This window comes from Dermacentor variabilis, chromosome 5 (assembly GCF_050947875.1).
Source record: "Dermacentor variabilis isolate Ectoservices chromosome 5, ASM5094787v1, whole genome shotgun sequence".
Taxonomy (NCBI): domain Eukaryota; kingdom Metazoa; phylum Arthropoda; class Arachnida; order Ixodida; family Ixodidae; genus Dermacentor; species Dermacentor variabilis.
The window spans coordinates 15,852,481-15,870,464 of NC_134572.1; the positions used below are offsets into that span (position 1 = coordinate 15,852,481).

Genomic DNA, 17,984 nt, shown 5'->3' on the forward strand with positions numbered 1-17,984 from the left:
GGTGGCACCATCTTTTATGGCTGCAGGAACACAATGTTCTTGCCTTAGCTATGACCATGCCATGGCAGATGGTGTCACTATTTCATTGCAGCAAAATAGAAAAATTTTTAGTGACATTTCTGCAGATGACAGCCACTTTGATTTTATTGTGAACAGGACTGGTAAGTAATGCCCACAAACTTGGCATTGAACTAAACTTCATGCAAACTAATACCTTTGTGTGAAATTTCAGCGGAGATCAGCCAGCAGTATTGCAGGAAGGGTCTTGCGTACACCTAGCGCACCTATTTAGTATGCAACACTCACTATATATTTCCAAACTGGTGGTGCCTCTCCTCTGTCACATTCTTGCTTGCTGGGACTCTGTTCTCAGCAAGTATAGCATGTTTGTATGTTTTTTTATGTTTAATGTGACATGAGCAGTGACAATTTTTGGCATGAGTCTACCGGGCTACATAAGAAAAGCACGAGAATGTTTAATGCAGTTTGCAGGCACTATGTATAGTATTTCATTGTGTGACATTGTGCTAAACCTTTCAAGAGCAACAGTGCTGCCTGGTATATGGTGCACTTCTATGCAAAGCTAATGTCAGCTGCTTGAATTTTTCATGGGTGTTGGCATTATTTAACTCGAACTGCGTAATTTTGACAGTGACGTGTGGTGATTATAACAGCTTAAGGGGCCCTGAAACGATTTTCACAATTGTGTGCAAGTGTACTTATTTTGTAGGGTGGGTTCTCCTGATTATTAGGAGACATTAAGCACTCTGAGTAGAGGGTTGAATTTATTATAAGGTTTTAAAAATGTGCATTGCTACTAATTGCAACAACGCTGCTCCCCTGAGTTTTCAGCCGTCCCTGCACCTGCTGTGTAGCGTGCGTGAGTGATCTAATTGGCTACCCATGCAACATCCTCAGAAATGCTAAAAACATATCGCTTTGAAACCTGAGGTTTTGAAAAAACAGGTGCTTTTTGCAGGAACCGTAGGTTCTGCATTTGTCAGAGCCAGGTTTTGTGTATAATTTGCCAAGTAGAATGGTAGCAGAAAAATATCCTAACTTTCTGAGATCTGAGAAAAAAAGTGTTGCGTAGGCACTTTTACATGACATTACAATGTATAAAAACGTCCTTCAGAAAGCTGCCATCTTGAGTTACTTTAGTGTAGTGGTACCATCGCTGCCTCCCACTGAGAAAGTGTGGGTTCAATTCCCAATGACCATGTGCTATTTCTTTCCCAATTTTTTAAATTATAGAGTAGAGGAAACATTATAAATAGCCGATTTCACCACATTCCAAGTTAGCAGGTGTTCTAGGTAGTTTAGCGGTGGCAGTGCTTATTACCGCTGACAGCTACAAAGAAATCTTGGGAGCATAATATAGAGGCAGTCGTAAATTTATGTGTTGGATATTCACATCTTCTCGGACTATTGTCAAACTGAAATAATACCACAAAGAGCTGCATTGTAGTCTGTACATTGCATATACACTTGCAGCAACACTGGAAACGTCCGATGGTGTCCACCTTTTCTTGCATCACCTCATTATGCATTGTGCTGTCGCATTTCAATTTGCTGCTGTGGGGTCCTTACACCCATGCTCTTGGGACAAAGGAACGACAACACAGTAGAGCAAACAATCACAAGGGCATTTATTGCACCTTTCATAGATCAATGCCTGCTAGCCGAGTTGCTATCCCCAAAACATGCCGATGGGCGCACGACAAATCTAGGAAGTCCGACTCACCACGACCACATAGCGAGCGAATATGTTCGCCCCATGCTGGGTCCCAATGTCTGATCGTTCGCGCGTACGGTCACGCGAACAGTGGCGCATTCGAAGGCAGGCCACGCTAGGCGGTCTCGCAGAAGCTTGGATCAGCGCCCGCGTGGCACGTCCGTGCTGCTTGACAATCTCGAACCCAAGAGAAAGCGCCTTGTCTTTCGGCGCCCAAGTAACCCCGCCTGTCGGCGGCGTTAGCAGCGCAACACTCGCGCCATCTGTCGTACTGCGCCTCAACCACTCCGACCGCCGCGGGTGCCAGGCCCCACCGCGAAGCCGGATTACAAGAGACTCGCTATGCGGGAAAAACATATCAGGGGACACGCAAGAGTCGCACATCCCCACACTGCACAAAGTTTGTTGTGAAAGTTCTCCATATAGCCCAGGCTTAATGAAAAAAACTACCTGAAAAAGATGCAAGAACACGCTCTGCTCAAGAAAAAGTTGCGTCATCGCATGACATTATGGTCAAGGAGGCGGGACGTAACGATGGCTGCACTGTTTAAAAGTTGAGAAGGAAAGCTGCGGCTTGAGAGGAAGGTAATGTTTAAACATTCGTACCTGTATTTTTTATAATGCAGTGACACAAGACTTGTGGGAAAGCATTCCTTGAGAGATACCCTCTTCTAGACGTATGGCAAAAATTGTTTCAAGGACCCTTTAAAAAGATGTGCTTATTGCCACTTTTTCTCTGAATTTCACAAGAGTGAATATTTTGGTCCGCATCATTCAATAAAACACTGGACATTGTTATTTACATGGTTGGTCTGTACATTTAAATTCCAACTGCAGGGAAATTTCACTTTGATTATAAATGAGTGATATGTTTGATGTACTATTGAAGCAATACAGTCGAACCCGGATATATCGAACCCGCATATTTCGAATTATTGGCTATATCAAACAACACTCAATACTATGTAAAAATACTATGTAAAATCTATGTATGTAAATACTATGTAAAATCTATGTATGTAAATACTATGTAAAAATACTATGTAAAAATACTATGTAGTAGTATAGGACAATTGCATGGTATATCGAATTCCATTTTCGCCGGATATCCGATATATCGAACGCCGCACCGCGCCCCTGGAAGGTGCGCTTTTACCAAAGACATTCGTGTCTGGTCCTTGGGGGAGAACGTTTCCGCAGAGTCAGTCAGCAGGCTCCTCCTCTGCGCATGCGTGGCCTTCACCTAGCGATGGAGACGCAGAGCCTTTCCCCCGTTTTTGTGCCCCACCAGCGCGAGCTCTCTCGCTCCTCCTGTACCGCCGGCGTGTGCATCGGGCAAGGTCATTGGAGCACAGCAAAGAGAGTGCACGGTATGGAGATGTGCGGTGACGTTTCCAAGCCACGCTTCCTGAGGAAAGGAAGAGAGAGAAAACCGGTTGTAAGTGAGAGGTCTGGCACGGTCGCTCGTGGGCCAGGGGAGACAAGAGAGCCAGAGAGGGCTAAAAAAATGAAGCATAGCGAAGCAGCGATTGCGTCCACAGCGCCTTCGACAGCATATTCCGCCTATCTTTATCCCCGCTGTCTTCTTTCTTCTCCCTTTGTCATTCCTTCGCAGCCCCATTGACTGCCGGTCAGCTAGGCTTCGCTCGGACCGCTGCGCCTCATGCATTTTTCTTGTGTGTGCCTGTGTTTCAACGTGCCGTGGGTAGCGTGTATGGCTGCGGTCATCTGGTGAGCTATTGCATCCGCGGACATAAAGAAGAGAAAGAATCTGGACTTTGCAAGAAAGCTTGAGTTAATCTGGCGTGTCGAGAACGGAGAAAAGAAGTCCTCCATGGTAGACACATTTGGCATTCCGCTGAGTACATTAAGTACGTTGTTAAAAAACAAGCAGAACATCAAGCTTAAAGCAGGTGAGGAAAGTCGCTCGGGAGCGTGTCGTGTGCGCCCTGCTGCTTTTGACAAAGTGGAGAAGGCACTCTATATGTGGTTTCTTGAAATCCGAGCGAAACAAATTCCCGTGGATGGCCCGATGTTAATTGAAAAGGCCAAATGGTTTGCTACGGCTCTTGGCGAAGAGAACTTTTGCGGTGGCACTGGGTGGCTGCAACAGTTTAAAAATCGCCACGGCATTGTAGGAACAACCATTTAAGGCGAAAGTGGGGCTGTCAGCAGCCAGGAGATGCAGCGGTGGCTTTCTGAGGAGTGGCCGAAGATCACTGCGAAGTTTTCGCCTGCAGAAATCTTCAATGCAGACGAAACTGGTCTCTTTTGGCAAATGTTGCCGAATAAGACACTCGCTCTTCGTGGAACCTCGTGTTACGGCGGTAAAATGAGCAAAGTGCGTGTGTCGGTGCTGCTTGTGGCCAACATGGACGGCTCCTGCAAGCTACGGCCATTCGTGATCGGGAAGAGCAAGTCACTGTGCTGCTTTGAGAACTGCAAACGGACGGCTTCCCGTCCGCTATGGCTGTAATAGGAAGGCCTGGATGACGCCTCAACTTTTTGTTGAATGGCTGCAGGCTTGGGACGCTGAGTTGGGCAAGTCAGGCCGCCGAGTTTGCCTTCTGGTAGACAACTGTTCGGCCCATCAAACGAGTTGCAAGCTGCAGCACATCAAACTGAGGTTTCTCCTGCCGAACACCACAGCAAGACTGCAGCCCTTCGACTAGGGTATCACAAAGGCATTCAAGGTAGGCTATAGGAAGCGACTTATTCAACGGCTCCTCGTAAACCTCCGCATGGGAACTGATCTCAAGATTGACCTGCTCGGTGTGATCCAGATGATTACCGGCGCTTGTGGCGACGTGAAGCAGGCCACAGTAGCCAACTGTTTCGGCAAGGCAGGCCTTCAAGTGGCCAGAGATGAATGTCCGGAAGCTTTAGATGACGATCAGTGCTTGGAGGACGCGTTTTGCGACTTGTCCAATTTTCCTGGCGCCGTCCCGTCCGAAGTGACTGTTAAGGACTTCATTAACGCTGACAGCGAAGTTCAAGCTGTAGCTGACTTCTCTGATGAGGACATTGTGGCCGGAATAACTGGCGTTCAAGACAGCGATTCCAGCGACGACGAAGGCAACCGTGTTGTCGAAGAAACGCGTCCGTGCACAGCCACTGAACTGGCGTCAGCATTAAGCCTGATTCGGCGCTGTTGCGGTGAAATGGAGAGCACTGGGCTCTCGCACCTGGACAGTCTTGAGAAGATTGAGACTAGTGTTTTCAACTTCATTTCCCAGAGGAAAAATCAGCCCAAAATTAGTGATCTTTTTTCAGTGAAATAAAACGCTTTCATATTGCGTGCACATGCTATGTGATTCACGGCTGTTCCAATCGGTAAGCCACAATTTGTTATGATCGCGAGTGCTGTTTTAGCCTATATCTGTATATCGAATTTTCGCTATATCGAACTATTTTCCTATCCCCTTCGAATTCGATATGTCCAGGTTCGACTGTATTGACAAAGCTGTAGGGCTGGGGATTGACTTTTTTTTTTTTACTTGACAGCCTTTAAATACTAGCATGTAAGCAGGTGATGCATGCATCTGGTGGTTCACCGATATGATACCAATCCCAGCGCATCAATTCCAGCATTTTCAGTGCGCTGTTCAATCTCTGAGGTCCCATGCCCAATCACTGTGCTGGTTCTCAGCACTCTGGTGTAGTGTACTAGAATACTGGCAAGTGTGCTGTGCACTGGCCATTTCTGCAATGACACGATGAGGCAACGCTGTCTGCTGCAGGTGGGCTCAGAATATATAATTGGGAACACAACCTGCATGCCAGCAATGCGTTGCACATTACCGTATTTAAAGACCGTATAAATAAATGTTTGGTAGATCCAGATGTCTTTGGAAATTTTTTTACTCAACGTACATCTGCTTGGTACTTTGTAAATAAGCCACCTTGCATGTTTTTGCATTACGTGCTGCTCTTGCATCATTTAATGCTCATCCATGTGCAAAATGCAGATTGTAAAGTGTTTGAAACCTTTCGAAAAATGAATGTCAGTTTCTCGATAATTCAGAAATTCGAAAATTAGTAGCATGCAGGAATAAATGAGTTTGCAGACATATATTTACGCAACTTGCATAAGGTTCAAGTGGTGAGTATCTGCAGCAGCCAAATAAGAAAAGAAAAATTGCCAAAGTTAACATAGAAAAAATGTTCTTCACGTGCAAAGATACACATGATGAAGGAAAAAGGTAGTGAGCAAGAATATGAAGAAAACTAGATGCAAGCAGAAGGGTACATCAGAATCCCTTTCACCAACTCATTTTTCTTTTAGTTCCTTATCGATTTTCCTTTTCTTTTAAATAAGCACCATATGAGGCCAGAAGCACATGTGATTAGAAGCGAATGTCATACACGGCCTGTCATGTCCAGCCGTGTTGCTATGCAACTTGTTCAACAGACATTTCAGTTGTGCCTGAGAGAATTATAGGTGCTGTCATCAAAGTATTGGCGCTAAATAAATGTTGCAAAGTTGTATAGGCCTGAAACCAAGGCAGGATTTCAAGGTAATTTCTCGTTGAACAAAGCATTGTTGTCAACTAAAGGATCTATGCCCTCTCCAGAGCACAGAAACAGTTTGCTCATACTGTCAATCAGTATATCCGCATTGCAACTTCTTTCTCGCATGACATTTCCCGCCACAAATGTACTTTTGCAATTGCAGTCCTCTCGTCCCTCTGTACTTCAGTCATGCTTCAATACTGACAAGCTTGCTTACTGCTAGTTTGCTGTTGGGCCCTGCAGCATCAATATGGCACTCCCTATACATAAATACACCTTTGCTGCCTGCGGGAGCAATTTCTGACCAAGATAAAAAACTTTGTCTACAAAAAGATTGTGTTGGATTATTTACATCCGCATTCTCATCGTTTAGGCCGTGTGCATTCACGCTGCACCTCCCAGGCACTCCTTTTGGAGCAGAACTTTGTCTTTGCTTTGGTATGGGAAATATGCGTTCAAAAATATTGCATTCTTTCTGCTTCTTTGGCAGCACATACATTGGAGCTTCTTGAAACCCAATAAAAATGGCATTATGTTTGAGAATAGGTCGGTCACAGTGTTCCCAAGAATCTCACCATTGATATTTGGAATGCACACTGTACAAATCGAGCTTCGAACTGACTTTCATTGACAAAGCTTCCTTCATTGATGGTTCTGTCTTTTCTTTGAATGTTACAAGACGGTTTGCGGTGATGACTTGGCTGCAGTACGAAAAGTTGATAGGGATCTTTGACACGAATGGCAGCCACTGTTGTACCCTGGTGCGAAGCAGGCCCTGTCTCCCTTGTTCCACCACCTTTCTGCAATTTTGTTGGCATTGTGCTGTACCACAGTAGCACTATCTCTTAACCACACATCAAAAGAAAATACCATACCCTGGCGAGACTTGACTAGCTCTCTCAACACAGGAATGCGTGTATGGGTGAGCGAACGTGTAGTAGCATGCCTACTGTTGACAGCACTGCAGTGCAGCTTCATGGCACTAGCGGCCCCTCTGTCTCCATTCACTTGCGCCGCAGACGGCACACTTCACAATATTGTAGGACACTATAGTTCTAGCTTCTCTGTTTAAGCTGAGTTGTAATTGTGGCATGTTTCTTTTTCTACCAGTTTTGGTGTCGGTCTATCTTTGCTAGTTTCTTATGATGCATCTACTTGTATTTCAAACATAAAATTATGCACGGAGGCTGTGCTATCTGAAACTAGGTATTTTATGGGGTCCAGTCATTGCAGTGGGACTTTAATTGTAATCAGGCAGCAAAAACAAGTCCATATCTCTGCATCGCCTCGTTTCTCTGATGGCGAGGTATGCACTATATGTTGTAGCAACAACTTGATTTGGGCTAGTTGGTTCATTAGTCCTGTTGTGTTTTTTGTCGTCATCCCATCGTGCTGCGTCAAGTATACTCTATGTTGGTTTTTCATTTTTCAGGATGAGCCAGGCAAGCAAACATGTCAAGTACTTTGTATAATGATGTAGTTCAAGAAAGGGGATCCTGTTGCAGGAATCTAAAATGTAGCAGTTGCACATGTTAAATGTTATTTTCATGTTGCAATAATTGAGATTTGGGACGCTGTGTGGGAACGTGTGTATACTTTTTTTTTTTCGTTTGCAAGCTTTGTTTCTGCAAAGCAATAATAAAAGCCTCATTCTAAACTTGCAGGAACGGCGCCTTTGCCTATGATGTGAATGTTAGGGTGGCTTCAAAGATTGTGGAATTCATGAAAGAGTGAGTATTCTTTTGATAACTAAAATTTTTGCATTTGACTGAAATGCAAGCAAGGTAGTATAGTCGATGATAGTGCATTATAGCACAGCCTCGCTCAATTCATTCACAGGGAGGGACAAACACTTTCAAATTCACCTATAGCCTTTTGTACTACTTTTAAAAGCTATCCTGTGTGGTGTATTTGCTGCAAATGCTGTATTCTTTCTTTTTGTGCACACTTCGTTTTACGCAACTCTTTCTTATCAATTGTTGTGCTGTAGATCTTGTTCACTAAATGCTCTAGTGGGCAATAAAGCAGCCAGAATGTGTTTATGAACTTTCGGTATCATAAATTTTTTCTTAAATTTGGCACTGAATGTGCTCAAGAACCTCCTTATTGTAAATAACTTTCTTGCTGAAATGTACATCAGAGATATTTCAGATATAAATAGACAGTCTACAGTTCTGAGAATATGGTTGCTAAAATGTTTGTTCTTCAAGAATTATAGATGCAAAGATTTCACGTGTATTTGAAGGTTTTGTTGGGATGTTCAGACAATATGTAAAATGTATTTTTTGTACAAGATAACAAAAGTGATGGATTCTGCCTATTATAGTAAAATATATCAGCTCTGACAAAATTCATTGGAGTCGGGAATCCGTGAAGTTGTTTCCAGTGCCCACATTTACAGCTGGCAGGTGTGCAATTGCAACGAAATTTACAGCTTTTCAAATGTTTACAATTTTATTAGAGAATTTGTTTAAGGTATTCCTATTGAAATGTTTTGTTAGTCTTTATCACGAAAAATGGATACCTATATCTTGTGTAACATGCATCAGTGTGTAAAAAAAATTGTAGATGTGCTTTCTTTAAAATATTTTTTGACCTATCACCCCTTAATCTTTCAGCTATGTTTAACATAGCTGAAGTGTAAAGGGAATGCTTGCTAGGTAACTTGCACATTGTGACTGCTGAGTGGGCAACAAAAGCGGTGATGTGTTTTGAACAGCTGTATGCATCTGCTATCATTGCATTGAGTGTACTGCAAAAGGCCACATACTGTATTGCTTGAGGAAATTGAAATAAGAGGGGTGCTATAATTTCACTTGCTGCAATTATAAAGGAGTTCTTTTGTTGGCCACGTATAAAGTGTGGCCTCAAGCCATTTGGTTTTGAAAAGTTGAAGGAAAGGGCAAGCAACCTTTCAAGTGAAACTGTGGCGTCCCAGCTGTGCATGCAAGAATAATACACTTAGCTCAAACGTTCATGGCATTGCCTGGTGACTAAGCAAGCTTTATTACCGTGTTGAGTGTTTCAGGGCGCCTTGAATGAGCTATGTGATGTTGCCAGCTTGCATGTTAGCTGACATCAGTGGTAGTCTATTTTCAGTAGAGATACCTTTATTGTTCACACTTGTTTTTCAAATGCAGTCCCAAGGAACCCCCTCCACCTCCACCCCCCGAGCAGCCATGGAGCCAGGTGAAGAGTGAAGTGGTCCACCTCGATGAGGAGACATTCAAGCCATTCTTAAAGCGCAAGAAGCATGCCCTGGTTATGTTTTACGCACCATGTAAGTTGTATTTCACAGTGCAGAGTTAGGCAAGGGCACAGCAAACTTCAGAGCTGAATGCTTTTAAATCATGTGCCCATCTTTATTTATAAAAAGATGGCTCTTGCTGCCTAATTATTTTTTCTTTTTCTGTTTTTACTTGGAGAAAGACATTTGAATTCCACTTAAATGTAGTTCAGGGAAAGGATAAGCATTGAAAAAGACAAGTCCATTTGTTGAAACGTTGGCTTCCACTTTTACCTTGTTCACATTTTTCTCATCGACTTTAATGTAATAGTACTATGAGAGTTCGGGACATCTAAAATTAGCATATGGCAATGTGGCAAGTAGCATGAAAGGAGTAAAGTTTGGGGCATGTTATGAAAAACTGAAATGGACATGTTGCTGAAAACTTCGTTGAATTGCAACTTTCATTAGTTTGTTACTTCGAAATTGTAAAGTTTCAGCAGTTAAAACAACTTCACGAATTCCCAGGGCATTCTTGGTGGATAATATCTTGTCACTAAGCACTTATAACCAAATCACAAGAAGGTTGGCTTATAATTGCGTGGTTATGAGTGCCAGCGCATGCGGTGCAGATCACGCTGAGAGAAATTTATCCATGTAGCTCATAACATCCGCGATTTGCATGTGTTCTATCGCGCTGTGCCGTAAATTTTGGATGCCATGACTGACCGCGCTATAGTGCCCGCTGCCGATGCCCACAAATTAAAAACAGAATATATGTAAAAAGATACAGCTATTCGTCCTGAGTCAAAAATCTCGGTTTTGCCAGAAAGGCAAAGCAGTGATAGCAGTCGCAAAGAGACAACTGCACGGAGTAAGGTTCACAGTTTTGCTAGTATCATGTGCGCTCGGGCAAACATGAACATATGTCTCGATGACTACGAACTTGCTGTCACAAAGCGAGCAAACGCTTCGCAGTGGATTTCGGAAACTTGACATCACTCGACCACCAACACTAGACGCGCAGGAACCCAATGTGAATCAAAGCAACGACCCTCTCGGCTATACCTTAGCACTTGCTGTGGGAATATTACCTCCAAGATACAGCATGTGGCCTGCATATGGACACGCGTGAGTAGAAGGCCCTCCTCATGCGTGCTTGATAACGTTACTGCATATTCACTCCCTCCCTTGCGCAGGGAGGGAGTGAACTATATATCAGTCGTCTGCAATCCCCCTTGTGCAGAAGCCTTGCACAGAAGGAATCGTCAGCTCTCGTGTTTCTCTGAGCACTGCGAGCTGCCGCATGTGCCATTTGCACAAGTTGTTTACCAGTTCGACAAATAGTGTAGTGCTGTTTCCTTCCTACCCCATCCTAGAGCACATGCTTTGACAATGTCATTGCCGGTCAAACTTTTCGTGCGGAAGGAAGCTTGAAGTAACGTTTGCGTCGGCTGACATTTTTATAGTCTTCTGCTTGTTTTACTAGCCATACAGGCTCCAGGGACAGGATTGAAATGGTCAAAAACTTTGTTAAATCGAAACCTTGTACTGAAATGACTTTGTTAAATCAAGAGAGACAATACTACATGGCTTTCAATGGAACTAAGATTGGGAAACAAAAATAGTTTGTTACATTGTGAATTTCGCTAAATCTAAGTTCGTTATATCAAAGATTAAATGCATCTGCATATTTTTTCATTGTAAATCTCTCCACTTGGGAAGTCAACTGTTCCGCATTTCATGGGAGCATACAAAACAGTCCGCATTGCAGAGGTAACTACAGTGTGTGTCCAAGTGAGTGCAACTGCAAGAGTTTCTTAAGGTGTTCAGCTTTTTTGGAAACTCTGTGCCGAGCTTTGTTTTCTGAGTAACGGACAGGGACGTGCAGACATGTTTTTTTGACAACTACATATGACATCTAAATAGAGCTTTCTCTTGTTTGGATTTAGATTAGCATTGGTACATTGTAAAATCACGACAACCTCCTAAGTCGGGTTTAAAGAAAGTTTTAACCTTTGCTGCCATCATTGTTCATTCCCTTGATTACCCACCGTAGTTGCTTAGTGGCTATGGTGTTGGGCTGCTGATCACGAGGTTGTGCGATTGAATCCTAGCCAAGGCGGCTGCATTTCGATGGGGGCATAATGCGAAAACACCCGTGTACTTAGATTTAGGTACATGTTAAAAAAACCCCAGGTAGTCCAAATTTCCGGAGGGCCCACTACGGCGTGCCTCATAATCAGAAAGTGGTTTTCAAACCAAATCAAAACAAATTTATTTCAACATACAACTGATGCTGAGGACCATGGACAAAAAGCCAGCAAGGCTTGACGTGGTCCATGGCCCCGTTTTACAGGCAGCAAAAAATACAATAAAGGATGAGCACAGTTAAAGCACAAAAGAAATTGGAAAAATAGGATTTCCACACTAATAACTGCGAAACATTTTTCATGATAACTATTTTTAAAATTTTATTTACATTACCCCTAAGCCTCATGCAAGGGTATTACATGGGGGGGGAGGGGGCACAAACATGAAATATACACAAAAAATAAAACTACATGAAATAAAAACCACACACAAGGAACATAAAATAAATAGATATGAACAGGGGGTATATGCACGAATTCATGAAATGACAAGAACTTTTTTACACAATATGTTAATATGGCCATATAGCAATAAGTAATAACTAATCTGCTACCACTAACCGTTTTCTTGCAACAAGGTTTGGAAAGGGGTAAGTTAAAGGGACCCTGAAACGCTTTTGACGATTTTCTACAAACGTATTGAGTCGTTAGAGTAGGTCCTTCTGATCATTAATTGACACATATAAGTGCTCCGCGTAAAGCGTGTAATTTATTATAAGGTTTTAAATATGCACATCGCTGCCGATCGCAGCGCACTGCTCGGCGGAATTTTAAGCCGCCCCTACCCATATGACCGAAATCACCCACACGACGTCAGTGGGGCGAGCTATCCGATTGGCTGACAAGGGCGCGTGATCGATAATTTTTCCAACTTTATGGTAAACAAATGATCTTCGTAATAGTTGGAATGTTAGTTAATTTGTTTTTATGAAAAGAAAGTAACATAAAGAGAATGCACAAGAATAATTTTGCAGTACACTTAAGCACTTCCGGCACACAGCATGTGTCGTCTGCTTGTGTTACAACGTACTCCATTTTAAAGAGAGCGCCGCGGTCAGAGTCGGTCTCAGTCTTTTCGCGAGCACTATGATTCGACTTTGTTGCCTTGTGGACTGCAAACGTAGCGACTGGCAATATGTCAAGCTGCGACATCGTGTCCCTCTGCAAGGCAGCGTACGAGCGAACTGGCTGCTGCGCATCGGACTGCCGCTATCCGATCGGCGCCAGGATTTGCGCGTTTGTGGCCGTCACTTTACACCGGAAGATTACTAACGCAATAGCGTTTCCCGAGTCCGGTATTAGGGAAAACGCAAGCGCAAGGGGACAGAGTCTGGCCGCTTGACTTTGCCGTAACGGGATGAGCCATGAGATGAGCGGAAGGGCAAATGCGAATGGTCTGCACGGTGCAGCCACCTGGTGGCACAGAGCTCAACCATACACAGTAGCAGCAACGAAGTGTATTCTTCTTTGCTGCTGGTGTGTATTTTTCGCAGGAGTGTAACACGTTGTTTTTATAAATGTTTAAAATGTTTTACACTTGGTTAGAGCAATATTAGCGCTTTGTTTGGCTGGTTAAGCGCTTCACCAACAAGTGTATCGACCGCGCAGACCGATCAGGCCGCTCACGTACGTCTACGCTAAACTTCCTTCATCAGCTTGAGTTTATGCCTGCAGTCATTTGCCGAAATGACCAGCTTGCCTGTGGTTACCGGAATACAAGACACGTTCGGCGCTACGACAGAATGCTCGCAACGCACGCTGCTTCGATAGCTCTCGCTTGGGGTCGACGGCCAAGCGGCTAGCGGAGCGGTCTCGCGCGGGCGGGGGCGGGCTCCGAAACAACCGGAAGTGGACGATGTGACGTCACATCGTGACGCTGAACCAGTGAAGGCGGAGCTTAGCCCCACTCGCTCGGCGAGCGAGTTGAGGAGGAAAAGCATGGCTAGGGAGGAGGGTAGCTTCTAATCGCTTGTAGCTCCATTAATACGTAACGCTTCACTTAAATTGTGGTGCGAATGTTCCACTTAAGCTGTATCCTACGCGTCTACAAAATTTGTCCGAACCGTTTCAGGGGCCCTTTAACTTCAGTAGCTATGCGTGATGGTAGGTTATTCCATTCTATTATTGTGCGAGGAATAAATGATTTTGCGCACAGCGATGAGCGGCACGTTATGCGTTTTACTTTGTTAGCGTGGTCACGGTGCGGGAAGACTGCAGGGGGTGGTGAAAAGAAGTCATCGTGAAGCGTGGAGTGGTGATAAAGTTCATGAAATGAAGTTAGGCGAGCAAACTGGCATCGACGCGATAGTGGTTCCAACTCGGCACATTGTTTAACGATGTGACGCCGGTGAAGCATCAATAATAGGAAAAGATGAAGCAAACAGCACGGTTTTGCAGAGATTCAATGTTGTTGATAATGTATGCTTGATCAGGATCCCAAATGCAGAAGCGTATTCAATTTTTGGGCAGATCAGCGTGATATAAGCAAGTTTTTTAAGTGTGAAGGTGCGTGCTTGAGGTTACATTTAAGAAGACCGAGTGCTCGATTAGCTGATGCTAAGAGGGTGTTAATATGATAATGCCAAGTGAAGTCCAACTGAAGATCTCGGAGGCCAAGGTACTTGTAAGTTGGTGCGAGCTCTACACTAGCATTTAAAAGGAAGAGGTCTGGACACCGACCAAAATGGTTTAAAATAGCTCTTTACGTTTCGGCTCCCCCATGGGAGCTTTGTTCACAATGAAAGAAGCGGCAGAGCTGGCGCCCCTTTTCTGGGGGGGAGCCGAAACATAAATAACTATTTTAAACCATTTGGTCGATGTCCAGGCCTCTTCCTTTTAAATATGCATCATCCCGACCAGACGGGCTTCCGTCGTACACTCAACTTCATACGCTAGCATTATTGAGAAAGTAGGCAGTAGGAAGTCGAGTGGAATGGTTGGTAAATGACATTATCTTGGTTTTAGACTTATTTAAAGACATTGACCACAAGGAGCACCAAGCGGTCACCGCATCAAGATCAGTTTACAGGGAAAGTCGGTCAGCGTCATTGCTAATATTATGAGATATAACACAATCATCTGTGAATAATCGAATTCGAGATGTGACACATTTGGGTAGATCATTATTAAAAATTAAGAAAGCAAGTATGAGCAAGTATTAGAAGAAAGTAAAGCATACATGATGAGCAACTCTCATAAATACAGCTAATCATGAATATATCACAAAATATGCAAGAAATAATAAAAAAAATGCAGTACTATGTACATCTCTATTTTAAGACACAGTATATAAAAATATTTCATACAGTAACATATACAGAAGTATTTGATATGCTCAGTACGAAAAATCATTATACAAGAATTGAACCTTTTCAAAGAACCTTTAAGTGTCTATATACATGTTTGCATCTAGATATATATTTATTCTAGCACAGAAATAAGCATTACTTTCTGTTTGCCTTGCTTAAATGGTAGGGTAGTTGAAAACGTAGCATTTGATGAGTATAATTTGTTTTAGGCCTCGGTAGTTCCCATATTTCAGAACTCCTTGTACTGATGACTGCCTTATGTTTTGCTATTAAGTTGGAAATACGTTTTAGGGTGTCGTTTCTTTTAATACTGGTCGTATAATTTTATAATAACATATTTTCGTAAATGCTAGGTATTGACAGCAAATTGAGCTTTTCAAATAAAGGACTAGTATGCATTAAGTAAGGGACATCTAGTATACAACGTACAGCCTTTTTGTGTATTCTATGCAGTACATTGATGTTAGAAAGCATTGTAGTGCCCCTGACAAGATGACAATAGTTTATATATGGTAATAACAGTGATTTGTACAAAAGAAGTTTAATACTTTCTGGAAGAAAAAAACACAACTTGCATAGTATTCCAGTCACTTGAGAGAGCTTACCCATTACCATTTCCACGTGAGCATTTCACGACAAATGTTGCTCAAACATAACTCTAAGACACTTAATGGAAGGAACAACAGGCAAAGTGGAGTTGTTAGGCTGTAAAAGGGTACAATATCAATATTTCGACTTTTTGGCCTAAAAAGTACAGCCCTTGTTTTATTGACATTTATTGTTAACGAGTTTGCGATACTCCAAGATAATTTCGACAGTACGTCGTTTGCTTTAATCATGACATCTTCAGCATTTTTTTTCGCTTTCAATAATTGCTATGTCGTCCGCATATGCAATAAATTTTACGTCTTTGTCAATACTCACTAGATCATTAATAAAATACAAAAAAAGCAAGGGGCCCAGAATGCTTCCCAGTGGTACTCCTGCGATAAGTGGTTTCAAATCAGACGCGTGACTGTTTATAACTACGTGTTGCATGCGGTGCTGGAGATATGATTCTATTAACTTCAAAAAAATGCCTCAAAAACCATAATAGTTAAACTTTTCTAATAGGGTAGCATGATTTATGCAATCGAATGCATTTGAGTAGTCGACAAAAATACCCAATGTACATAGCTCACGTTCGAAAGAATGTTATATAATTTCCTTTTGTGTTAGAAGGGCAGTTTCAGTAGATTGACTGCTTGTAATTTCAAACTGCATGTTTGTTACCATATTTACCATAACCACTATAACCGAAATTGAAAAGAAGATAGACGCCCTCTCCAAACTTGAAGAAAAAGTAATCTCATACAAAAAGAACATATTGCAGTTGGAAAAAGCTTTTAAAAGATTAGAAAGCAGGGTTGATGATTTAGAAACCCACAGCAGAAGATCAAATCTTATTGTTTACGGACTTCCCGAGGATGAGGGCGAAAACAGCTCTACATTGAAACACAGTGTTAATGAAACAATCATCAAGGAAATCCTTGGCCTGGAGCCAGTTGCCATCGAGCGAATACATCGCTTAGGCAGGCCGACTAAAGACAAAAACAGACCAGTAATCTTAAAGCTAGTTGACTCAAGTAACAAACCAGCAATACTGAAGAAAGGCTATAAATTCAAGAACACTTAAGTACTCTATAGGTGAAGACTTCAGTCGTAGAGTGCGAGAAAAGAGAAGAAACCTCTGGGAAAGCGCTAAATCAAACCGTGAGAAAGGTGAAAAGGTATCCTTATTCTTTGATAAACTGTACATAAACGATAGCATGTTTGTCTGGGATGATGAAAGAAATGTGAGAGTCGCAGTTCAAAAAAACGCCGAAAGAAGTCGACCTTTAACTCGAAGCCACAAACATTCACAGAAATAACACTGCTAAATGTGAACGCGAGAAGTATTGTAAATAAAGCTGAAGCATTAGAAAACCTGTTACTCGAGCACAGCCCTGACATTGTTGCTATTACTGAAACATGACTTTCACCAGAAATATACAGCCACGAAATAGCACCCCCAAATTACTCGGTTATCCGTAAAGATCGACAAACTCGAGGCGGTGGCGTAGCTCTGCTTATTAAGAAGCACTTACCCTTTGTATTGATGCCCGACGTTCCAGATGTCGAGGCTGTGTTCTGCAGGATTATGTGCGATGATTTTGCTATACTTACTGGTTGCTTCTACAGAAGTCCTCTTTCTGGTCACGAAAGTGTTATTGCTGTACAGGAGTTTATGCAGAAGCATGCTAGCAACCGAGTTATCCTTATGGGAGACCTTAATTTACCTGATATTGACTGGAATACCATGCACCACACTTCACTCTCATCAAATTCGCTCATTGATTTGATGCTAAATTTCGGGCTTTATCAAGTAGTAACCTCTCCTACGCAAACACAAGGAACAAGCGCTAACATCTTTGACTTAATACTGATTAGTGACAACTTCCCCCTTGATCTACTGAACTTGGAGATCATAAATGGTATCTCAGACCACAACATACCAAAATGCCAGCTGCCCCTTGGATGCACTGCAACAGCCAAAACTAGTGAAATTATTGTCCCTAATTTTGAAAAAGCAGATGATTCCGCTATACTAACCTATTTAGCGCATGAATACCAAGAATTTTACGAAACTGCCAACGAAAGTTCTGTCCACGTTAATGATCTCTGGCTTCATTTCAAGCGTATAGTATCGCACTGCATGCGTCATTACATCCCGAAAAAAAGTAAAAAATCAAACAAAAAAAATCCTTGGATAACACGCGATATAATTCATGTCAAGCGCAGAATAAAACGTTTGCGGCATAAGATGAAAAAGAACTGTGCAAGCACACAAACAAAATCGTAACTCTCCCGCGCTGCCGACGAGCTCAAGTTAAAGACGAAGCTTGCGAAGCATATATATTTCAATGAAACATTGCCTAACCTTATCAATCACAACCCTAATCGCTTCTGGAACTTTCGCGCACGCACCGCAACGATACCAGATCGTCCACGCGAGGAAAAACTGGCACTCG

General features: G+C 42.7%; 1 protein-coding gene across 1 annotated transcript in view; it reads left to right on the forward strand.

Annotated features, from left to right (window-relative positions):
• Positions 1-17,984, forward strand: part of LOC142582300 (protein disulfide-isomerase A5) — a 52,789-nt gene that overhangs the window by 13,515 nt on the left and 21,290 nt on the right. Inside the window, exons 14-15 of the mRNA XM_075691854.1 lie at positions 7,912-7,977; positions 9,388-9,527. Of these exons, the coding sequence (XP_075547969.1) occupies positions 7,912-7,977; positions 9,388-9,527 (206 nt within the window). The remainder of the gene's footprint in view (positions 1-7,911; positions 7,978-9,387; positions 9,528-17,984) is intronic.